The sequence below is a fragment of the Chiloscyllium plagiosum genome, chromosome 4 (genome assembly GCF_004010195.1).
Source record: "Chiloscyllium plagiosum isolate BGI_BamShark_2017 chromosome 4, ASM401019v2, whole genome shotgun sequence".
Classification (NCBI taxonomy): domain Eukaryota; kingdom Metazoa; phylum Chordata; class Chondrichthyes; order Orectolobiformes; family Hemiscylliidae; genus Chiloscyllium; species Chiloscyllium plagiosum.
The window spans coordinates 35,426,809-35,453,002 of record NC_057713.1 but is presented as its reverse complement, the minus strand read 5'-3'; the positions used below and the strand labels follow the sequence as shown (position 1 = coordinate 35,453,002).

General features: G+C 39.3%; 1 protein-coding gene across 3 annotated transcripts in view; it reads right to left on the bottom strand.

The window, feature by feature from the left end:
• tmie (transmembrane inner ear) overlaps positions 1-26,194 on the bottom strand; it is a 119,803-nt gene that overhangs the window by 41,538 nt on the left and 52,071 nt on the right. Inside the window, exons 2-3 of one of the 3 annotated variants that reach the window (XM_043689392.1) lie at positions 10,675-10,789; positions 10,523-10,564 (exon numbers count right to left, since the gene is read on the bottom strand). In XM_043689392.1, coding sequence (XP_043545327.1) covers positions 10,523-10,564; positions 10,675-10,789 — 157 coding nt within the window. The remainder of the gene's footprint in view (positions 1-10,522; positions 10,565-10,674; positions 10,790-26,194) is intronic. The other 2 variants (XM_043689393.1, XM_043689394.1) reach the window with 2 other exon arrangements.

The window sequence follows — 26,194 nt, the reverse complement described above, 5'->3', positions numbered from 1 at the left end:
ATCTATAATAAAAGACAAAACCTTTGTTTCTTTTCTAACAACCATTTTATATACTCAAAAGTAGAGTAGTTTAAATTGTGCAGAATGCTGACAATTTGTGAGACTGATCTATAATAAAAGACAAAACCTTTGTTTCTTTTCTAACAACCATTTTATATACTCAAAAGTAGAGTAGTTTAAATTGTGCAGAATGCTGACAATTTGTGAGACTGATCTATAATAAAAGACAAAACCTTTGTTTCTTTTCTAACAACCATTTTATATACTCAAAAGTAGAGTAGTTTAAATTGTGCAGAATGCTGACAATTTGTGAGACTGATCTATAATAAAAGACAAAACCTTTGTTTCTTTTCTAACAACCATTTTATATACTCAAAAGTAGAGTAGTTTAAATTGTGCAGAATGCTGACAATTTGTGAGACTGATCTATAATAAAAGACAAAACCTTTGTTTCTTTTCTAACAACCATTTTATATACTCAAAAGTAGAGTAGTTTAAATTGTGCAGAATGCTGACAATTTGTGAGACTGATCTATAATAAAAGACAAAACCTTTGTTTCTTTTCTAACAACCATTTTATATACTCAAAAGTAGAGTAGTTTAAATTGTGCAGAATGCTGACAATTTGTGAGACTGATCTATAATAAAAGACAAAACCTTTGTTTCTTTTCTAACAACCATTTTATATACTCAAAAGTAGAGTAGTTTAAATTGTGCAGAATGCTGACAATTTGTGAGACTGATCTATAATAAAAGACAAAACCTTTGTTTCTTTTCTAACAACCATTTTATATACTCAAAAGTAGAGTAGTTTAAATTGTGCAGAATGCTGACAATTTGTGAGACTGATCTATAATAAAAGACAAAACCTTTGTTTCTTTTCTAACAACCATTTTATATACTCAAAAGTAGAGTAGTTTAAATTGTGCAGAATGCTGACAATTTGTGAGACTGATCTATAATAAAAGACAAAACCTTTGTTTCTTTTCTAACAACCATTTTATATACTCAAAAGTAGAGTAGTTTAAATTGTGCAGAATGCTGACAATTTGTGAGACTGATCTATAATAAAAGACAAAACCTTTGTTTCTTTTCTAACAACCATTTTATATACTCAAAAGTAGAGTAGTTTAAATTGTGCAGAATGCTGACAATTTGTGAGACTGATCTATAATAAAAGACAAAACCTTTGTTTCTTTTCTAACAACCATTTTATATACTCAAAAGTAGAGTAGTTTAAATTGTGCAGAATGCTGACAATTTGTGAGACTGATCTATAATAAAAGACAAAACCTTTGTTTCTTTTCTAACAACCATTTTATATACTCAAAAGTAGAGTAGTTTAAATTGTGCAGAATGCTGACAATTTGTGAGACTGATCTATAATAAAAGACAAAACCTTTGTTTCTTTTCTAACAACCATTTTATATACTCAAAAGTAGAGTAGTTTAAATTGTGCAGAATGCTGACAATTTGTGAGACTGATCTATAATAAAAGACAAAACCTTTGTTTCTTTTCTAACAACCATTTTATATACTCAAAAGTAGAGTAGTTTAAATTGTGCAGAATGCTGACAATTTGTGAGACTGATCTATAATAAAAGACAAAACCTTTGTTTCTTTTCTAACAACCATTTTATATACTCAAAAGTAGAGTAGTTTAAATTGTGCAGAATGCTGACAATTTGTGAGACTGATCTATAATAAAAGACAAAACCTTTGTTTCTTTTCTAACAACCATTTTATATACTCAAAAGTAGAGTAGTTTAAATTGTGCAGAATGCTGACAATTTGTGAGACTGATCTATAATAAAAGACAAAACCTTTGTTTCTTTTCTAACAACCATTTTATATACTCAAAAGTAGAGTAGTTTAAATTGTGCAGAATGCTGACAATTTGTGAGACTGATCTATAATAAAAGACAAAACCTTTGTTTCTTTTCTAACAACCATTTTATATACTCAAAAGTAGAGTAGTTTAAATTGTGCAGAATGCTGACAATTTGTGAGACTGATCTATAATAAAAGACAAAACCTTTGTTTCTTTTCTAACAACCATTTTATATACTCAAAAGTAGAGTAGTTTAAATTGTGCAGAATGCTGACAATTTGTGAGACTGATCTATAATAAAAGACAAAACCTTTGTTTCTTTTCTAACAACCATTTTATATACTCAAAAGTAGAGTAGTTTAAATTGTGCAGAATGCTGACAATTTGTGAGACTGATCTATAATAAAAGACAAAACCTTTGTTTCTTTTCTAACAACCATTTTATATACTCAAAAGTAGAGTAGTTTAAATTGTGCAGAATGCTGACAATTTGTGAGACTGATCTATAATAAAAGACAAAACCTTTGTTTCTTTTCTAACAACCATTTTATATACTCAAAAGTAGAGTAGTTTAAATTGTGCAGAATGCTGACAATTTGTGAGACTGATCTATAATAAAAGACAAAACCTTTGTTTCTTTTCTAACAACCATTTTATATACTCAAAAGTAGAGTAGTTTAAATTGTGCAGAATGCTGACAATTTGTGAGACTGATCTATAATAAAAGACAAAACCTTTGTTTCTTTTCTAACAACCATTTTATATACTCAAAAGTAGAGTAGTTTAAATTGTGCAGAATGCTGACAATTTGTGAGACTGATCTATAATAAAAGACAAAACCTTTGTTTCTTTTCTAACAACCATTTTATATACTCAAAAGTAGAGTAGTTTAAATTGTGCAGAATGCTGACAATTTGTGAGACTGATCTATAATAAAAGACAAAACCTTTGTTTCTTTTCTAACAACCATTTTATATACTCAAAAGTAGAGTAGTTTAAATTGTGCAGAATGCTGACAATTTGTGAGACTGATCTATAATAAAAGACAAAACCTTTGTTTCTTTTCTAACAACCATTTTATATACTCAAAAGTAGAGTAGTTTAAATTGTGCAGAATGCTGACAATTTGTGAGACTGATCTATAATAAAAGACAAAACCTTTGTTTCTTTTCTAACAACCATTTTATATACTCAAAAGTAGAGTAGTTTAAATTGTGCAGAATGCTGACAATTTGTGAGACTGATCTATAATAAAAGACAAAACCTTTGTTTCTTTTCTAACAACCATTTTATATACTCAAAAGTAGAGTAGTTTAAATTGTGCAGAATGCTGACAATTTGTGAGACTGATCTATAATAAAAGACAAAACCTTTGTTTCTTTTCTAACAACCATTTTATATACTCAAAAGTAGAGTAGTTTAAATTGTGCAGAATGCTGACAATTTGTGAGACTGATCTATAATAAAAGACAAAACCTTTGTTTCTTTTCTAACAACCATTTTATATACTCAAAAGTAGAGTAGTTTAAATTGTGCAGAATGCTGACAATTTGTGAGACTGATCTATAATAAAAGACAAAACCTTTGTTTCTTTTCTAACAACCATTTTATATACTCAAAAGTAGAGTAGTTTAAATTGTGCAGAATGCTGACAATTTGTGAGACTGATCTATAATAAAAGACAAAACCTTTGTTTCTTTTCTAACAACCATTTTATATACTCAAAAGTAGAGTAGTTTAAATTGTGCAGAATGCTGACAATTTGTGAGACTGATCTATAATAAAAGACAAAACCTTTGTTTCTTTTCTAACAACCATTTTATATACTCAAAAGTAGAGTAGTTTAAATTGTGCAGAATGCTGACAATTTGTGAGACTGATCTATAATAAAAGACAAAACCTTTGTTTCTTTTCTAACAACCATTTTATATACTCAAAAGTAGAGTAGTTTAAATTGTGCAGAATGCTGACAATTTGTGAGACTGATCTATAATAAAAGACAAAACCTTTGTTTCTTTTCTAACAACCATTTTATATACTCAAAAGTAGAGTAGTTTAAATTGTGCAGAATGCTGACAATTTGTGAGACTGATCTATAATAAAAGACAAAACCTTTGTTTCTTTTCTAACAACCATTTTATATACTCAAAAGTAGAGTAGTTTAAATTGTGCAGAATGCTGACAATTTGTGAGACTGATCTATAATAAAAGACAAAACCTTTGTTTCTTTTCTAACAACCATTTTATATACTCAAAAGTAGAGTAGTTTAAATTGTGCAGAATGCTGACAATTTGTGAGACTGATCTATAATAAAAGACAAAACCTTTGTTTCTTTTCTAACAACCATTTTATATACTCAAAAGTAGAGTAGTTTAAATTGTGCAGAATGCTGACAATTTGTGAGACTGATCTATAATAAAAGACAAAACCTTTGTTTCTTTTCTAACAACCATTTTATATACTCAAAAGTAGAGTAGTTTAAATTGTGCAGAATGCTGACAATTTGTGAGACTGATCTATAATAAAAGACAAAACCTTTGTTTCTTTTCTAACAACCATTTTATATACTCAAAAGTAGAGTAGTTTAAATTGTGCAGAATGCTGACAATTTGTGAGACTGATCTATAATAAAAGACAAAACCTTTGTTTCTTTTCTAACAACCATTTTATATACTCAAAAGTAGAGTAGTTTAAATTGTGCAGAATGCTGACAATTTGTGAGACTGATCTATAATAAAAGACAAAACCTTTGTTTCTTTTCTAACAACCATTTTATATACTCAAAAGTAGAGTAGTTTAAATTGTGCAGAATGCTGACAATTTGTGAGACTGATCTATAATAAAAGACAAAACCTTTGTTTCTTTTCTAACAACCATTTTATATACTCAAAAGTAGAGTAGTTTAAATTGTGCAGAATGCTGACAATTTGTGAGACTGATCTATAATAAAAGACAAAACCTTTGTTTCTTTTCTAACAACCATTTTATATACTCAAAAGTAGAGTAGTTTAAATTGTGCAGAATGCTGACAATTTGTGAGACTGATCTATAATAAAAGACAAAACCTTTGTTTCTTTTCTAACAACCATTTTATATACTCAAAAGTAGAGTAGTTTAAATTGTGCAGAATGCTGACAATTTGTGAGACTGATCTATAATAAAAGACAAAACCTTTGTTTCTTTTCTAACAACCATTTTATATACTCAAAAGTAGAGTAGTTTAAATTGTGCAGAATGCTGACAATTTGTGAGACTGATCTATAATAAAAGACAAAACCTTTGTTTCTTTTCTAACAACCATTTTATATACTCAAAAGTAGAGTAGTTTAAATTGTGCAGAATGCTGACAATTTGTGAGACTGATCTATAATAAAAGACAAAACCTTTGTTTCTTTTCTAACAACCATTTTATATACTCAAAAGTAGAGTAGTTTAAATTGTTTTTTTTGTCAAATTTTGGCTATTGTATATTTGGGCTAATTGTATATCAATGTTTATATCTGAGAGTTTTGTTTATTTTTGTAAACTTGTAAAAATGTTAAATTTCTAATAAAAATATCTATATAAACAAAAAAAAAAGAATATAGGGAAATAGATGGTGACATTTTGAAAAATGTCCATATTACAGAGGAGAAAGTGCTGGATGTCTTGAAATGCATAAAAGTGGATACATCCCCAGGATCTGATCAGGTGTACCCTAGAACTCTGTGGGAAGCTAGGGAAGTGATTGCTGGGCCTCTTGCTGAGATATTTGTATCATTGATAGTCACAGGTGAGGTGCCGGAAGACTGGAGGTTGGCTAATCTGGTGCCACTGTTTAAGAAGGGTGGTAAGGATGAGCCAGGGAACTAGAGACCAGTGAGCCTGATGTCATTAGTGAGCAAGTTGGTGGAGGGAATCTTGAGGGACAGGATGTACATGTATTTGGAAAGGCAAGGACTGATTAGGGATAGTCAACATGGCTTTGTGCATGGGAAATCATGTCTTACATACTTGATTGAGTTTTTTGAAGAAGTAACAAAAAGGATTGATGAGGGCAGAGCAGTAGATATGATCTATATGGACTTCCTTAAGACGTTCAACAAGGTTCCCCATTAGAGACTGGTTAGCAAGGTTAGATATCATGGAATACAGGGAGAACTAGCCATTTGGATACAGAACTGGCTCAAAGATAGAAGACAGAAGGTGGTGGTGGAGGGTTGTTTTTCAGACTGGAGGCCTGTGACCAGTGGAGCGCCACAAGGGTCAGTGCTGGGTCCTCTACTTTTTGTCATTTATATAAATGATTTGGATGTGAGCATAAGAGATATAGTTAGTAGGTTTGCAGTTGACACCAAAGTGTAGTGGACAGCGAAGAACGTTACCTCAGATTACAACCGGATCTTGATCAGATGGGCCAGTGGGCTGAGAAGTGGCAGATGAAGTTTAATTTAGCTAAATGTGAGGTGCTGATTTTGGGAGAGTAAATCTTAGCAGGGCTTATATACTTAATGAGAAGGTCCAAGGGAATGTTGCTGAACAAAGAGACGGGTTCATAGCTCCTTGAAATGGAGTCGCAGGTAGATAGGATAGTGAAGAAGGTATTTGGTATGCTTACCTTTATTGGTCAGAATATTGAGTACAGGAGGTCATGTTGCGGCTGTACAGGACACTGGTTAGGCCACTTTTTGGAATATTGCATGCAATTCTGGTCTCCTTCCTATCGGAAAGATGTTGTGAAACTTGAAAGGGTTCAGAAAAGGTTTACAAGGATGTTGCCAGGGTTGGAGGATTTGAGCTATAGGGAAAGGTTGAATAGGCTGGGGTTGTTTTCCCTGGAGCATCGGAGGTTGGGGGAGTGACTTTATAGAGGTTTACAAACTCATGAGGGGCATGGATAGGATAAATAGACAAAGTTTTTTCTCTGGGGTGGGGGAGTCCAGAACTAGAGGGCATAGGTTTAGGGTGAGAGGGGAAAGATATAAAAGAGACCTGAGGAGCAACTTTTTCACGCAGAGGGTGATTTGTGTATGGAATGAACTGCCAGAGGAAGTGGTGGAGGCTGGTACAATTGCAACATTTAAAAGGCATCTGGATGGGTATATGAATAGGAAGGGTTTGGAGGGATATGGGCCAGGTGCTGGCAGGTGGGACTAGATTGGGTTGGGATATCTGGTCGGCATGGACGAGTTGGACATAAAGATCTGTTTCCGTGCAGTACATCTCTATGACTCTATAACTCTATGTATTACCTTCCTTGTTAATCCTGCCCGAGAATTTCACCTCACACTTATCTGGATTGAATTTCATTTATTGCCAATCAGCTCATCTGACCAGACTGTCTATAACCTCCTGTAATCTAAGACTATTCTCTTCACTATTTACCAGCACACCAATTTCATATTGTCCGCAAACCTACAGATTGCCCTCATGCCATTCCTACTCCTGTTCCTATGCCAACTCCTGCTCTTTGTTTCTTTGATTCTATGGTTTTATGTACACACCATACAAGACTTGGCGTATGAAACATTAACTTTGTTTCAGCCTCGACAGGTGTTGTTAGATCCTGTTGACCTTCTCCAGTGTGTTCTGTTTTTCATCATTATGACTAATCTTGTGAGAGGGTCATAACATAATAGAATTCTCCATTGCGATAGGAAGTGAAATACTGTAGCCCAATCTGAAATTACCAAAACTACAAAGGTACGAGGGGTTTTAACTTCATTAAAAGGCATGGCAATGGATAGGTAATGGTTAATATGTAAAGAAAGATGACATGCATTGCAACAGTTATGCACTATTTTTGAGTGAAAGAGTACCATTGGAAAAGTGGCACAACTCTGGCTAACCAAAGAAGTTAAGGATAGTATTAGATCCAAAGAAGAGTCACATAAAGTTCCTAGAAGATGGAGCAAGATTGAATACTGAAAGCCATTTAAAATTCACTAACGGAGAACAAGAGATTGATTAAGGGTAAAAGAAAATTGAGTATGAGATGAAATTGTCATAAAATTATCAAGATATTGTGATCCTGATCCTAATTTGAAAATCAAGTCCCCAATCAAACTGACAATTCCCTTGTCTTTATTATATCCATAAATGTGCTGACAGTTCTTCTTAAAAGCTTCACTCAAGCCACTGGCTAAAAACAAAACATTGTGGCTTTGCAATTAAACAATGTGCATTAAATTCATGTCTTAATCCATTTATACCCTCATTTATAAATCTTGGAGAATTTAGAAACATAACTTGATCAAATAAATGCAGCAAGTGCTGGACCGGCTCAGTGGCTCTGGCACCATCTATGGCGGTAGGAACAGAATTTATGTTTTAGGTCCGATATGGCTCTTTTTTGGTGGAACTCAATGGAAAAGACCTAAAACAGGAAAGGAGGAGGTTCTTAGATCTCTGAAGAGTTTACAGATGAATGCTGAACACACTTCCTCAGTATAGCAAGACATGCTGTACTCTGATAAAGAGAGCACATCTCTATCGTTCATTCACATTCAGGACCAGCACGTGCAGCAACTTGGTGAACGTGCTGTACTGGTTGAGTGACTCCTCAATGTCATCGAGAAGGGAGTGTCTGCAGTACTCCTCTGGCACTGTCCTTATCCCAGATCTACAATAAATGTTCAACCTCTCACCATATTCAGCTCCGAGTGCTGTGACACTTATATGACAGATAATGAAGTAATTTTGTGTGGCTCCCTCAGTATTTTAGACATCAGATGAATAACAGTTCACTCTTGCTCAAGTCTTTCATAACATCATTACTGCTAACTTCAAAACCTTTAGATGTCCAAGTTCAATTTCCAACAATAATGGCATGTTACAAATCATCCTTGACCAGCATCTGACCCCTAAGCACCATCACTCAACATGTACAGTAAAAGAGTGATGAAATGATTGCAAATTCAATGTAGCAGATGTTCCCAAATGGCTGATTCACGTATTTGTGTTTCCACTGTCCTAGCATCCTGCATACATGGATCACATACTTCTACCTATCAACGTGACACTTCCTGCTTCCATCCTGGACATTGTCATCCATTTTCTATTGGCACTTACATGACAGAGAACACAGAGTGATGGCAGGGAATACAGCTTGTAGTAGACACCATCAACATCAGGCCCCATCTGTTCACCAAGTACCCCATCCCCCATCCCACCTAAAGACTCCATTTTACCTTGCTTTACCCAAGAAGCTCATTTTGACATCGAGATAGACCTTGCTAGACATTTCATTCACTTTGTCATAAATCTTGCCGCAGCCACATCGCTCAGACTCCTATATTTCCACTATGTATATTTCTAACATTTTCTGCATTTATTATAGAAGGATCTGTGAAAGGGTTAATTGAAGTATAGTAGAACTTTATCTTGGACATGGCCTATACCATTTGGATTGAAATGCCTATTTTTGAATGGTGCAGACTAGATATTACCTTGTTTGATTATGCTGGTTTGGACGCCAGAAAGAGATGGTCTTTTTTAAAAAAACAGTGCCTTGAGATATTTTATACTTACCTAACAAGGGAGATAGGATCTTCTCTTGGCATGTTTAGTATACATTATCTTTCTTTGAAAGCTGAAAGCTTGCGGGTGCATTTTCATTTTCAATCTACATTCATAATGCTTTAGATTAACTGTGCTTTTTAATGGTTAGCAATCAGAAGATTTTTTGATGACATCCTTATTCCATATGCAAGTTTTGTGTTCTCAAAAAGCAGTACCATTTAATTATCCATATTTAAAATCTACCAACACTTCTGCATGTGAAAAACTGTCACAGTATTTTTAAATAATTCTTTTCTGAGAAGTTTTACAAGATGTTTTTGTCATATGCAATAGGTTGCAGTGTGAAAATTCTATGTGAAGTGTTTTCACAAGATCAATAAAACATTTTTGTTTAACTTTACTTTGTGTCACCCATCTAAAGCACCAACATTCATTTGGTAGTACTCACAACTGAGTCAGAGGGTTATGGTTTCAATTCCCACTCCTGGGTCCTGAGCACAGTAATCTCAGCTGGCATTCTGTTACAATATGGGTGGAGATGCTGTATTCCAACCAGTTAAACATAGGTACTTATGCTTTACTTTAAATTAGAACAATGTCTCCTCTCTAAAAGATTGTATGAATAGATTTTGAATGATAGTGGAATTTATTCATCCCTGAATTACCATCATAAAAGTAGTATGGTGGCATGGTGGCTCAGTGTTTAGCACTTCTGCCTCACAGTGCCAGGAACCCGGGTTTGATTCCCTCGGACGACTGTCTGTGTGGAGTTTGCACATTCTCCCTGTGTCTGCGTGGGTTTCCTCCGGGTCTCTGGTTTCCTCCCACAGTCCAAAGATGTGCAGGTCAGGTGAATTTGCCATGCTAAATTGCCCATAGGGTTAGGTGTATTAGTCAGGGGTAAATATAGACTAGGTGAATGAGTCTGAATGGGTCTGGATGGCTTACTCTTCGGAGGGTTGGTGTGGACTTGTTGGGCCGAAGGGCCTGTTTCCATACTGTAAGGAATCTAATTATAACATTTCTGCTAGCTGAACATCTCACATTACAACAGGTGTTACACTTTTAGAAATAAATAATTGTAAAATGCTTTGTGATATCCTGGGATTATGAGAAGTGTTTTGCAAATGTAAACCTCTTCAACAAAACATTAATATGTTACAACTTTAAGATTTCGGTATTTCACTCACAATGAGAATTGTTCTCCAAAAGTATTGCTTTATTTCTTTTATCTAGAGAGCAAGAAACAGAGAGGCATTTTTTTCACCTCAGTTAACATCCCAACAGACCAAATTTTGGGAGTACTGATAAGAACAAGGGCTAACTGTTTGCAATGACTTACTGACGGCCAAGACGAAAATGGAGAAGACTCCGATCACCTGCCATAGTCGCAGTCCCCAGAAAACCACTGTTTCTGATGTCACGGGGTCTGGTTTCTTTGGAGGAACTGTAGTGGACTGTGAAATAAAAGAATGTCACTGACATTTCTGCAAGTTTTAAAATGTGCTATAGCATATTATGTAGAAGATCCGCAACTACATTCACTTAACATAATATCGTGCAAATTTACTGGGAATGTAGGAACAGGAGTAGGCTATTCAGCCCTTTGAGCATATTCTGATGTACAATTAATTGATTTGTGACTTAATTTCATTTACCTCTTGATAGTCTTGTTTCAAAAAGCTCTGTTGACTTAGCATTTGATAATTTCAAGAGTATCTATAATCTTTTGTAGGACCAAGCTCGAAATTTTGTGAAATGTGCTTCCTGATTTCACTCCAGAATGGCTTAACTCCAGTAATTAGATTAGATTAGATTACTTACAGTGTAGAAACAGGCCCTTCGGCCCAACAAGTCCACACCGCTCCGCCGAAGCGCAACCCACTCATACCCCTACATTTACCCCCTACCTAACACTACGGGCAATTTAGCATGGCCAATTCACCTGACCTGCACATCTTTGGTCTGTGGGAGGAAACCGGAGCACCGGAGGAAACCCACGCAGACACGGGGAGAACGTGCAAACTCCACACAGTCAGTCGCCTGAGGCGGGAATTGAACCCGGGTCTCTGGCACTGTGAGGCAGCAGTGCTAACCACTGTGCCACCGTGCCGCCCATAATCATGCCCCTTATTCTGATTCCCCCACCAACTGAAATAATTTTCACATATTTCTGCTATTAAAGTAATCATCCTTCAGCCATCTGAATCACAAGCCACAATTTAACATTTAAACTGATATTATTCTGGTGAATCTGCTCTGTTTCCCATTCCAAGGCTAATCAATTCTTCTTGCAATCCTATATCAAAAACTGAGTTCAGAAATTATGATTTTGTCTTTCTAAGCTCTGTAAAACTGAAGGATAATTTCCTTCCCTTTGCATTCTAGTCCCATTGAGATAAATACTAATATTCTAATGTTTCCTCATGTCAATTATCCTATGTCTGTGTCCACTGTTTATTGACCTTTCCACAACGGAAACACTGCCTGCCTGTTTATTCTATTGAAAACCTTCAGGATTTTGAATATCTCTCTCAAATTTCTTCTTACTTATCCTTCCCTGCTTTTAGCAGAACAACCAAGCTTCTGTAGTACCTCCACATAATTGAAGGCTTTCATTCAGTTCTATGCTAGTAAATCTCTTCTGTGCCCTTTCTAAGGCCTGGGTAGGCTTTCTAGGATAAAATCAACTAGGAGAGGAAGAGAGCTTCTTCAAGGAAGGTATTCTTGCAAGAGGATTCGCAGTAGGTTAAAATCAACTAGGAGAAGGGCTTATGCCTGAAAACATTGATTTTCCTGCTCCTTGGATGCTGCCTGACCTGCTGCGCATTTCCAGCAACACATTTTTCAGCTCGTTTCTAAAGTGGGATGACTAGAACTGAATACAGAATCATGAGAGGTAACCAGAGCTTTATAACTGCTGAGCATAACTTCCTTATGTTTGCGTTTATTAGCATAGACGAGCATCTTGTACTTTTATTTTTTAAAAGCTTTTTTAACTGTTCCTGTCATCTTCAAACATGTGTGTTTACGCACCCTCAGGTTTCTATACTTCAACACACCTATTAAAGTCGACCATTTTGTTCATGTTGTACCTTTCCATTCTTCTGACTGAAATGCATTACCTCACAATTCTTTGTGTTCATTTTTATCTCCTTTTGGATGCTTCTTAAAACCTATCTCTTTGACCAAGCTTTTGGCCATCTATTCTGATGTCTCTTTCTGTGGTTCTATTATTAATGGAATTGCTCTAATGAACTGCTATCGAACCTGTTGCTTTAGTAAATACATCACTTAAGCTGGTTTGTTGTTATGTGTCTTCCAATTACACCATTGTTTTCTTTTTCCTAATAAAGCCTGCTACTTTCCTTTTCACTACTACATTTCTGAAGATCCTGCAACTGCTTGAATTTTCCAAATTGTGCTCTTTATATCATGTTCAGGTCCTTAATTTGTATCAAACTTCCTTCCTTGCTTTGCTAGATTTGAGATCAATAATTGGAATTATAGGCCTAGACAGTGTTACAAACAGTGCTACATTTTGTAACAGAGAACCTTTGGGCTGAAGAAATGATGAAAAGCACAAAGTGTTAGGCTTAAAGGTTGAAAAGGTGCTTCATTACAAGGTAGCATATATATAGGCAGACAGGCTAGTGATAGGTGTTTGTGTGATTGTTGACCTCATAGTTCGTAGAGTTTAGTGTATAATTTTTGGTTTCAGGAATTAAAATTTAACTGTACAGAATAGGAAATGTACAATTAAAGCACCTTGAAGTCTACTACTTTTAAAAAGTTTGGTAATATTTCTTTAAGGAATTTAATAGGATGTGAGCAGTGACTTTGTTGGGTACTTATTATAGACCTCAAAGTAGTGGGGAGGAAATAGAAGACAGCATTTGTCAGCAGATCATGGAATTCTGCAGGACACATAGAGTTGAGATAATTGGTGACTTCAATTACTCTAAGGTAAACTGGGAAAAGATGGAGAACAGAAGAGAAGAAATTCATACAATGTGTGTAGGAAAACTTTCTGGAACAGTACATTTCCAGTCCTACCAGGGAGGGATCTGTTCTGAATTTTGTCCTAGGAAATGAGGCAGGCCAAGTGGAGAAGGTCAGAATGGAGGAGCTTTTGGGAAATAGCAATTTAGGGAAATAATATATTATGGTCCAATATTAAGTTAAAAAGGATTTTAAAACGTCAATGATTAAGATCCCAGACTGGAAAAGGGCAGATTTTGTGGGTCTAAAGGTTGAACTGAAGCACATTGTTTGGAAATGCATTTTAGTGGATAAAAAAGTGGATGAAAAAAGTTAGAAACAGAGATGAATGGAGTGCAAGCTATGTACATACACATGAGAAATAAGTATGGGCTGTCCAAAGCTAGAGTACCCTGGATAACTAAGGATATTGATGAGAAAATAGGGAAGATAAAGCAGGTATATGATGCAAATCTGAATAATAATAGCAACAGAAACCTGGAAGAGTACCTCAAATGCAGGACAGAGGCTAAGACTGCAGTAAGGAAGTTTAAGAAGATTCATGAGGAAAAGATGGCAGGCTGCTCAAGAACAAATAAAGAAATGTTCTTCAAACACTAATAGTAAAAGATTAAAGGATAGCATGAGGCCCAAAAGGAACAAGCAGGGTAAGCTGCTCACTTAATCAAAGGACTGAGTGAATACTTTGCTTCTCTTTTTACCAAGTTAGAAGATGGTCGAGTTGAAAATGTGGGTATTGAACAACTGAGCAGCATAATGACAGACAAAGAAGAGGTGCATGAAAGGTTGGCAGTACTTCAGGTAGAGAAGTTGTCAGGGCTGGATGGGATGCATCCCAGATTGTTGAGAGAGATAAGACAGCAAATCACAGAGTCATTGACTGACATTTTCCAGGCCTCTGTGAACACAGGATTAATCCTGGGGGCCTGGAGGTTTGCAAATATGTTATTGTTGTTTCAGAAACGGGCAAAGGATACCCAGGAAACTACAGACCTGTCAACTTGACATCAGTAGTGGGGAAATCAATGGAGGCCATAATATGGGATAAGGTAAATTTATACTTAGAGAAAAAATGAGTTAATACTAGACAGTCAAGGGCAGGTCATGTCTGACAAATTTTATTGAGTTCTTTGACAAGGTGACACAGATAGTTGACAAGGATAATGCTGTGGCTGTTGTACATTTGGACTTGCAGAAAGTATTTGATACAGTACCATATGGCAGGTTGGTTAGCAAATTAGAAATGTTTGGTGATTGATAGGTCCTTGGCAGCAAGATTAGAAATAAAACCAGAAGTTGCTGGAAAAGCTCAGCAGGTCTGGCAGCATCTGTGAAGAGAAATCAAAGTTAACATTTTGGGTCCCGTGACCCTTCATCATGGTAGCTAGGAAAATGTCAGATAGGGTGGGTTGGGGGTAAGGGGTAAACGATAGGTATAGAAAGAGGCCAAAAAGAATGAAGAACAGGTGGACAGACAAAGGGGTTGATAACAGTCTAGCTGGGAGGGTGAATAGCTGTTAATGGAGACTGTTAGTAGCTAACAATAGGTAGTGTGTAATGGCAGACTATGTCATAAGAAGGCCTAGTGTGTATGATAGGGGGCTAGAACATGGGGGAGTTCAGGCCCTATTATTATTCAACTTGATATTGAGTTCAGAGGGCTGCAGGGTCCCCAAGCGAAAAATGAGGTGTTCTACTTCCAACTTACACTGAGCTTCACTGGAGCACTGCAGCAAGCCTGAGGCAGAGATGTTGGCCAGGGAACAGGGTGATGTGTTAATGTAGCAGGCAACTGGAAACTCAAGGTCTTTTTTGCAGGCAGAAAGTAGATATTCTGCAAAGTGGTCATCAAGTCTATGTTTCATTTCCCCAATGTAGAGGAGACCACTTTGTGAGCAGCAAATGCACTAGACTAGATTGTGACAAGAGTCGAGAGTGTAGTGCTGGAAAAGCACAGCCGGTCAGGCAGCATTCAAGGAGCAGGAGAATTGACATTTTGAGCATAAGTCCTTCATCCTGATGAAGGGCTTATACTTGAAATATTGATTCTCTTGCTCCTCGGATGCTGGCTGATCGGCTGTGCTTTTTCCAACACCACACTCTCTACTCTGATCTCCAGCATCTGCGCTCCTCACTTCCTCCTAGATTGTGAGAAGTGCAGGTAAAATGCTGCTTCACCTCAAAGGTATGTTTGAGCTCTTGGATACTGAGGATGAGAAGTTGGCTAAAAGTTAGGAAACAATGGTTAGGTATAGAGTTGGAAGTGGTATTTCCTAGGAATTGGAGTTGGATCCTTGCTTTTGCTGATTTACGTTAATGTTTTGGAGATGGGTGTTGAAGTAATAATGTCTAAATTTGCCGATGATACTAAGCAAGGAAGAATAGTGAATTGTGAGGATGCCACTGATACATTGACAAATCAGCCAAATGGGCAGACACTTGGCAGATACATTTCAATGAAGAGAAATGTGAGATAATGCATTTTGGTGGAAGAAACAAGAAGAGACAATTCAGGCTCAATGGTACAACATTGTAGGGAGTACAGGAGCAGAGGGACCTCAGAAGCTGAAATAATTGTTAAGAAGGGTACAGGATCCTTGATTTATAAATAGAGGCATTAAGCATAAAAACAAGGAAGTGATGCTACCCCGTACAAATCACTGGTCAGACTACATTTGGAGTGTTGTGTTCAGTTCTGAACACCTTAATTAAGGAAGGATGCTAAAGCTCTGGAGAGAGTTCAAAGGAGATTTACATAATAGGAATGAGGGATTTTAGATACAAGGAAATTTTATAGAAATTGAGCTTATTCTCCTTGGAACCCAGAAGATTTAGAGTTTACCTCATTGGGGTGTTGAAAATTATGAACAGTTTTGACAGGATACAAAAGGATGTTCTGTTTCCACTAGTTGGCATGTCAATAACAAGGGGTCACAATTACAAGACTGTCAACAAGAGAGCTAGGAGTGATATGAGGAGAAACCTCTTTAGATTAGATTCCCTACAGTGTGGAAACAAGCCCTTCAGCCCAACAAGTCCACACTAACCCTCCAAAGAATAACCCACCCAGACCCATTTCCCTCTGACTAATGCACCTAACACTATGGGCAATTTAGCATGGCAATCCACCTGACCTGCACATCTTTGGATTGTGGGAGGAAACCCACACAGACACAGGGATAATGTGCAAATTCCACAAAGACAATAAACCTGGGTCCCTGGCACTATGAGGCTGCAGTGCTAACCACTGAGCCACCAGGCTCTTTATTCAGAGAGGTGTTAAGATTGAAATGTTTGAGGCAGATTCCATATAAGATTTCAAAAGAGAAGTAGATATATAGTGATGAATTTACAGGGTTACGGAGATAGGGCTGGAGAAAGGGACAGCTGTCCAACTTTTTCACGAGCTGGCACAGACACAAGGGGTTGAATGGCCTCTTTCTGTAGTGTAAAATTCCACGATTCTGTGATGCTAGGTTGGAATCGAAATATAAATAATTGTTTGTCTTGTGAGTTGCAACCAAATTAGCTTCAAAACATCCAGTGAACTCTGAACATAGAAACCTGGAGGCAGATGTTGGCAGTTGGCACTTCAAGCGTACTCCACCATTCAATAAAATCATATCGAATCTAGTTGTCACAACTCATCTTCCCGGTCTGCAGTTACTTCTTCAGATCAAGGAAGAAATTATAAATGAAGGATGCTAAACCCCCTAAAGGTCAGTTTAAAGACAGAGAGGAGTAGGCAATATTATAATGAATTTGGATGTAACTTAAGAAGTTTCTCTGCGTTTCAACTTGTCTGTGTGTTTGCTGTGATAAGCTATTTGCAGTTTCAGAACTGGAAGAGCGCTGAAGCAGAAGAAGTGCTGCTTTTAGCAGAATCTAGGCAAATAGGAGAGAAGTCCCTAGAAGCCACTAACAGTTTAGAATAGGGATGAAGGAAGTCCATGTGCAGCGTTTGATGGGTGCAGCTAAGAAATATCAAAGCTCAGAGAAGCCCCAGGGATAGTGTCAGCTTAGTGGTGTTAGCTGCCTTTGAAAAAGTTAGAATGATTAGACACTGGAGTGCAGCCTTGGGAGTCCAGTGGAAAACATACAATCTCAGGGGAAGAGATGAACAGCTTGGATATGAACATAGGAATTGACAATAGGAATAGACTATTTAGCCTGTCATTAAATATGATCATGGATGATGATGCCATTTTTATGCTTTTTACTCATCTCATCTCATCCATAAGTACAACTCTGTACTAGATCAGTAATGGGAAATCTATCAATCTCACAGTCAGAGGTTGAGTTTCTACAGTGACAAAGAATTTCAAAGGTTCTTAAAACTCTGACTAAAACAAAACTCCTAATCTCAGACCTCAAGGCATCACCATTATATTTAAATTACAGCCCTCCGATTCTGGACTTCCCCAACCAGAAGTAAACTCTAGCCCTGTCTATCATAGAATAACTCCACAGAGGCCAGTATCCCATCACCAAATCACCCTTTATTTGCATGTGAAAGACTTTGACACTGGTCCAGCTCCCTCAGAGCCATCTCTCAGAATATCAAAATGTCTGATACTCTTCTTTTTCTATGTTTTTCACCATGGGGAAAACACCCATGTGGCTAGTGGAACATTAACAAGCAAAGCCTGATCAGGGCAATGAAAAAATGTGGTGGGGAGGTATAGAGAGAGAGGGAGGGGACTAAATCAAAATGGAGCTCAAGGGGGAAATAAAGCACTTCAACCCCACAGTGCCCACCTTGCCCTACAGCAATCGAGAAAATTGGTAGAGTGTTCCCTCTCCAATGACACCTGAGCTTGAACGTAACTGTAGAAGAGGGGCAGGCAGTTGACAGAGCAAAGCTCCTCCACAGCCCGCTGCTTGGACCTGTTTATAGCCAGACCCAGGAGCACACCCTTGAGGAAGTCCTCTGATCTGCCCACACCCCTCATCACTGGGTGACCAAAGATCAGAAGCATGGGCTGTGCAACCAAAAACATAAAAGAACATTTTAAAAATAACTAAAAAGGGAGTGCAAACAACCAATATATACAAGGTCCACAGGCTCCATAGTGCTGCAAAATAAGCAGTTGGGCTGGCAGTCTGTGAACCAGCACAATCTGCGGCTGTAAGGTACTGCTGGGTGCAACACCCTCCATCCCAGGTCACCGGTGGATCAAGGGAGGACTCCCGTGTAGAGAACATGCCACTGGGATTCACTCTCACCCCGTAGCCAATAAACACGTCAAGGTGTGTCTGGGCAGCAAATGAATGAGTAGAAGTGGATGATGTGCAGCAGCAATCTGGACATTGCCCACCATTTGTCTCCTTGAAAGACATGCAACACATGCTCCAGAGGTAGCTCAGGCTGTGGGGCACAGGGCGGTTATGGGATCCTGGGGCTAATGTGAATTTCCGTCTGGGCAGGGGTACACACAGACAGGATTCCACCGCACACCTGAGCATCCTCCAACTGGTGCACAATGTCAGGTCTGAACATCGCTGTTTTTAGGGGTCAGATGGCGTTGGCTGTAAGCCAGACGTCTACCGCTGCTTGCCAATTCCTGCACTAACATCTAGCCCAGGCTGCTGCCACCCAGCCTGTCCTTGACTCTGCTCACCCCCATAGTCACGGCCCTTTCCTCTACCAGTCACCCCACGACTGTGGAGGTACGGATTCCTGAGCAATGGCTCTCTGATAATATCCGCTACACCTGACAGTGGGTAGGCCCAGTGTGAGTCGACCATGTCCCAGACAGTGATCAGCTCCTGGTGAAAGACAGGCAGCATCCTGAGGGTGATCTGTAAACCCTCGCGGTCAATAAACAGGAGCTGCGTGTCGTAATTGAGGTCACGCACCTAGTGGAAAAGATATGCTGCCAGGGCACACCATCCAGGAGGACATTCAATGTAAAGATATCGCTACAGGGTCTGAAGGCCAAAGAAATCGCCCGGGTGCGGAGGCACACCAGCGACTGGCTGTCCTCCTCAACGGGGAGACTCAGGATTTCTTTCTGTTGCGAAAGAAATGAACCAATGTTCTCGGGATGTTTTTAACAAAATCGGGAGGATGGGTTAAAGGGCCAAGCCAGTACCACAACATGGAGACCACCAGTTGTTTGACGCTCCTCTTTTTATCTTTCGCAACAGCCAGTGAAACCTGACTAGACCAGATTAACAGTCCCAATTAGGGAACTCATATTCTATGGGGTCCACCTGGCTGACCTCATTACAATCACAATAGATCCCTTTCAGCATTTTGTAATGTTGTGAACTGTCATCTGCCACCCAGCCTGTCCTTGACTCTGCTCACCCCCGTAGTCACGGCCCTTTCCACTACCAGTCACCCCACGACTGTGGAGGTATGGATTCCTGAGCAATGGCTCTCTGATAATATCCGCTACGCCTGACAGTGGGTAGGCCCAGTGTGAGTCGACCATGTCCCAGACAGTGATCAGCTCCTGGTGAAAGACAGGCAGCATCCTGAGGGTGACCTGTAAATCCTCGCATTCAATAAACAGGAGCTGCGTGTCGTAATTGAGGTCACGCACCTAGTGGAAAAGATATGCTACCAGGGCACAGCATCCAGGAGGACATTCAATGTAAAGATATCGCTACAGGGTCTGAAGGCCAAAGTCATCGCCCGGGTGCGGAGGCACACCAGCGACTGGCCGTCCTCCTCAACGGAGAGACTCAGGATTTCTTTCTGTTGCAAAAGAAATGAACCAATGTTCTCGGGATGTTTTTAACAAAATCGGGAGGATGGGTTAAAGGGCCAAACCAGTACCACAACATGGAGACCACCAGTTGTTTGACACTCCTCTTTTTATCTGTCAGCTAGTGAAACCTGACTAGACCGGATTAACAGTCCCAATTAGGGAACTCATATTCTATGGGGTCCACCTGGCTGACCTCATTACAATCACAATAGATCCCTTTCAGCATTTTGTAATGTTGTGAACTGTCATTGCGGTAGCCCATGTTGGAGTTGCTTCTCAGAAAGTTACAAGGTTAGAATTTTGAAAGTGGAACATTGGAATTCTTCATAAAGGAAACAGAGTTTTTCTAAGATTTGGTGACCTACAGTTTAAGTATCGTGTGGGAGGGTTGTTGAAAATTCCATGGGTTCTGCCTTCTTACCTTTGATGTGCTCTGTGTTCAACCACAGCTTGTCTGTTTACTCATATTTATCTGATGTTAATTCTGGATGTAAGTGTATAAATGGTATATGCTGAAAATGTGTTGCTGGAAAAGCGCAGCAGGTCAGGCAGCATCCAGGGAACAGGAGAATCGACGTTTCGGGCATAAGCCCTTCTTCAGGAATTTCTCCTGTTCCCTGGATGCTGCCTGACCTGCTGCGCTTTTCCAGCAACACATTTTCAGCTCTGATCTCCAGCATCTGCAGACCTCACTTTCTCCTATAAATGGTATATAATAGATTTGTTTGCTTTTCTAATGTTGTACAGTAACATTTTATTTATTTGTTCAAATATCTATGCTTTAATTTCTCATGTATCTGGGTTCTTGAGTTTCATCTACTTTGAAAAAAATAGTTATTAGTACGTGACATAATATGACAGTCATTGTTCCTATTAATAAGGTACTAGCATAACATTAGTATTACAGCAATAATGACACTGAGAACATTGAAGCTATAGTGGGATAGTTCTCGACTTCTTGCAAGCAGATGACAATGAATCTAAGTGTCAACAAAAATGAATGTCAGCAGTGATGCAAAATGAGCAGCAGATTTGCTGTCACCATTTCTGATGCTGCTTATTTCATTAATGGAAGTAAAATGAGCAATTGCACTCCCACACCCTCTCCAGCATTTATTCAAGCACAACATACAGACCTTTCTACCCTGATTCTGAACCATAGGTTTTATATGGACTTGTTGTTACTGTGAGACCTTGCACTCATAATCCGCTAACTTATAACAATATGTAATGAAGCTTTACTGTAAGGAACACCAATGAGAAATGTGTTTGTGTCTGGTTTTCTCTTATTTGAATGTAGGTCTCTCATGAACTTTCTGTTTGTTATTCTTTCTCAGTTCCTCAGCTGACCTCTCCTTACTGTACCAGTCCCCATACTCTCTGTTTCTGTTTCCTCATGTTTCTCTACAGTTCTGTATGCTTCCTCCTTACATCTTCCCTTGTCTCATTTACTGTGTGTATACAGATCTTGTCTTGAAAAGTATGAGAACAGTTTGTGAAGGCACAGGGTCTTAATAATTTTGATAGATCTTTAAACATGGAATGCAATTCAAAAAATAAATTATAGTTATTAAGTCTTCAAATTTCTAAAACATAATCCTGAATGACAAAAGTGGCGGTAGCCTGCCAATCAAAGGATATGGACTTCTGTTTAAAAAATGCTTTTAGTTACTCCCTGTTTCATGGAAGTCTGAATCAGAGCACTTAAGGAATGTTTGTTATGATGATTTTAACTGGACTGAATAATTGATTTCCATTTGGCTTCAGCTCCTTCCTACTCTATTTATTTCACTAAGTTTTACTTTTATTCTCTTAAATGTGGGTAACATTGATTTAAAGACTCATAGAGATGTACAGCATGGAAACAGACCCTTCAGTCCATCTCATCCATGCCGACCAGATACCCCAACCCAATCCAGTCCCAATTGCCAGCACTTGGCCCGTATTCATATACACATCAAGATGCCTTTTAAATGTATCAGCCTCCACCACTTCCTCTGGCAGCTCGTTCGATACACACACCATCCTCTGCATGAAAAATATACACCTTAGCTCCCTTTTAAATCTTTCCCCTCTCACCCTAAACTTATGCCTTCTAGTTCTTGCCAGATTGGTATTTATGACCTATTCCTAGTTAACCCTGGGAAGGTGGTATTTAGCCTTCTTCCTAAAATACTGCTGTGGTTCAAACATGGTGAACATACACCCAGAACATGGTTAGATACTGTGTTCTGGGATTTTGACCTTATGACAATGAAGGTGTATGGCCAAGTTAGGATGTTTGTGGCTGAGATGAAAACTTGGCAGTAATCATTGGTGTTTCCAAGCCCTTAACTTTTTGATGTGGTGGACATTTTGAGGTGGAAACTGCCTCCAAGTGATTTGCTGCAGCTCTAGCCTTGGAGAAGACCAAAATTCAACAACACAGAGATTAAGCAGTCAGGAATTTCTTCAGATTGTTTATGTCTCCACCAGAGTGATAACAGGAACTCCACTTTACTTCCAAGCATGTCCTACCTGACAGAGTAGATGAAGAAAATCAACAATCAGGAATTTGTTGGCTTTAAGACTTTAACGCCCTCCACTGGGCTGAAATGGGCTGAGGGGGCAGTCTAAATGGAGCTGTGTGATTTACTCACTCATTTCTTATGTGACTGAGTCAAATTTCAAATCAAAGGCAAACAGGACACCCACTTCAAGCTTGTAGGACTCAATTTATGCTGAACAGGCTCCAATAGTGTTATGGCTTGAGTTTTAAACATTTGTTCATGAGTCTTTGACATCTTTGGTAAGACCAGGATTTATTGATCCTTCCTAAGTGTCCTTAGGCTGGTGGTGGTGAACTATTCCTTGAACCACTGCTGTCTGCCCAGAAGGGTGCTCACAGAGCTGTTAGGGAGGGGCTTCTAGGATTCTGGCCCAGGATAAGTGAAGGAGCAGCGATAGTTCCAAGTCACTATGGTATGTGGCTTGGAGGGGAACTTGTAGATGGCAGTATTCCCACAAGTCAGCATCCTTAAGTTTCTTGATGCTGGAGGTCAGGGGTTTGGAAGACGCTGTTAAAGGAGGAGTGCCTAGTTGCTGCAGTACACTTTGTAATGCTAACACTGTGTGTCGGTGGTAGAGGGAATGAATGTTTAAAAATATTGATCAGTTGCCATTCAAGTCAGCTGGATGAGGTCAAATTGTTTTTAGTGGTTTGAGCTGCATGCATCCAGGCAATAGGAGAATATTTCATCACACTCATGGAATGTGTCTTGTAGATGATGGGAAGGTCTTAAAGAGTCAGGAGGTGAATTGTTTGCCAGTCTCTGACCTCAGACAGACCTGTAGTTATGTGGCTGGTCCATTTAAACGTTTAGTCAAAGGTGACTCCAGGACAGTGATGCTGGGACATTCAATGATGCAATTGAAGAGGGAAGACTTTCATTTCTTGATATTTTGACTGGCAGCCTGTCAGTTAAACAGCTTTAGCTCCCCTGTTAGATTGAATATGCCAGGAGATGTATTTAAAGTTAGGAGTGGCCCAGAGAGGAAATTTTTAAGAAACTACAAGTAGATTTGTTGGTAGTGGAATGCTCCTCTTAACTATGTAAATCCTTCTCCTGAGGATTTCAAATGAGTGGCCATTCAAATGAGTGGCCATTCTTCAAGTACATCAACATTCATTGACTTCAACGTTTTGGCCTTCATCTGATCCCTGAGCTCTGCCTCAGAAGCTCCTTCCATCCTGTGTGTCCACCACCTATGCTCTGCCCTTTTGTCCTGCAGATGTTCATAGTTTTCACTTTGCACATTCAAATTCCTCCTCAAATCCCATCATTTTGAAAACTTTTTCAGTTCCTTGCCCTGCTCATTGAAAGTAAATACTTGGTGGATCAATTCCTCCCTCCCTCCCCCTTCATTTCAGTGAAATATTGTAAGTAATTTTAGTATGTTCAAGATACCAAGGTTATTGTTCCAAGTGTGTGTGTGTGTGTGTGTGTGTAGCTTGATTAATCCTGGCTTGTGATCAAAGCTGAACTCCATCTTGTCTTCATTTGCTGCCAAAAATGTATATGCAGGAAAGTGTCACGGAATGGCTGTTAGGGGCAGTAACTCTTACAGGAACAGTTACATTTTAACACTCCTGACTTGGGAATAGGCAAAGGGTTTCAAACAAACTGTAGCATTCCCTTGCTAAGTGATTAATTAGCTTTCAGGCAGACTAAGTTAGCACACATTGCAACATTAAAAATGAGAGCTTCTGGTCTTTCATTGCAATACAGTAGCCAAAACTACAAGACAGATTTCTGCGCAGCTATTCAAACAGCCTACCACCTCACAAAGAATAGAGAATAGGAATAGACCATTTAGCCTGTCATTAAATATGATCATGGATGATGATGTCATTTTGATGCTTTTTATTCACCTCATCCATAAGTACAACTCTGTACTTGATCAGTAATGAGCAATCGATCAATCTCACAGTCAGAGGTTGAATTTCTGCAGTGCTTTATGATAAAGAATTTCAAAGGTTCTCAAAACTCTGAGTAAAACAAAACTCCTAATCCCAGAAGTAAAGGCATCACCATTATATTTAAATTACAGACCAACGATTCTAGACTCCCCCAACCAGGAGTAAACTCTTATGTGCATTAGCCCTGTCTATCGTAGAATAACTCCACAGAGGCCAGTATCCCATCACCAAATCACCCTTTATTTGCATTTGAAAGACTTTGATACCGATCCATCTCTCAGAGCCATCTCTCAGAGTGTCAAAATGTCTGACACTCCTCTTTTTTTGGGGAGGTGTAGGGTGAGAAGGTGGGGACTAAATCAAAATGGATTTTGAGGGGGAAATAAAGCACTTCATCGCCCATAGTGCCCACCTCTCACTAAGGCATCAAGAGCATTGGTTGACACTGTGTGTTCCCTCTCCAATGACACCTGAGCTTGAACGTAACTGTAGAAGAGGGGCAGGCAGTTGACAGAGCAAAGCTCCTACACAGCCCGCTGCTTGGACCTGTTTATAGCCAGACCCAGGAGCACACCCTTGAGGAGGTCCTCTGATCTGCCCACACCTCTCATCACCGGGTGACCAAAGATCAGGAGCATGCGCTGTGCAGCCAAAAACATAACAGAACGTTTTAAAAATAACTAAAAATGGAGTTCAAACACCCATGACCAACATATTCAGGGTCCACGGACTCCATAGCGCTGCAAAATAAGCAGTTGGGCTGGGAATCTGTGAACCAGCACAATCTACGATTGTAAGGTACTGCTGGGTGCAACACCCTCCATCCCAGGTCACCGCTGGAATATGTCACTGGGGCTCCCTGCCGCCCCGTGGCCAATAAACATGCCAAGATGTGTCCAGGCAGCAAATGAATGAGTAGAGGTGGATGATGTGCAGCAGCAATCTGGACATTGCCCACCATTTTGCCTCTTTGAAAGACATGCAACACATGCTTCAGAGGTAGCTCAGGCTGTGGGGCACAGGGCGGTTATGGGATCCTGGGGCCAATGTGAATTTCTGTCTGGGCAGGGGTACACACAGACAAGATTCCACCGCACACCTGAGCTTCCTCCAACTGGTGCACAATGTCAGGTCTGAACATCTCTGTTTTTAGGGGTCAGATGGCATTGGCTGTAAGCCAGACGTCTACCGCTGCTTGCCAATTCCTGCACTAACATCTAGCCCAGGCTCCTGCCACCCAGCCTGTCCTTGACTCTGCTCACCCCCGTAGTCACGGCCCTTTCCACTACCAGTCACCCCACGACTGTGGAGGTACGGATTCCTGAGCAATGGCTCTCTGATAATATCCGCTACGCCTGACAGTGGGTAGGCCCAGTGTGAGTCGACCATGTCCCAGACAGTGATCAGCTCCTGATGAAAGACAGGCAGCATCCTGAGGGTGACCTGTAAACCCTCGCGTTCAATAAACAGGAGCTGCGTGTCGTAATTGAGGTCACGCACCTAGTGGAAAAGATATGCTACCAGGGCACACCATCCAGGAGGACATTCAATGTAAAGGGTCTGAAGGCCAAAGTCATCGCCCGGGTGCGGAGGCACACCAGCGACTGGCCGTCCTCCTCAACGGGGAGACTCAGGATTTCTTTCTGTTGTGAAAGAAATGAACCAATGTTCTCGGGATGTTT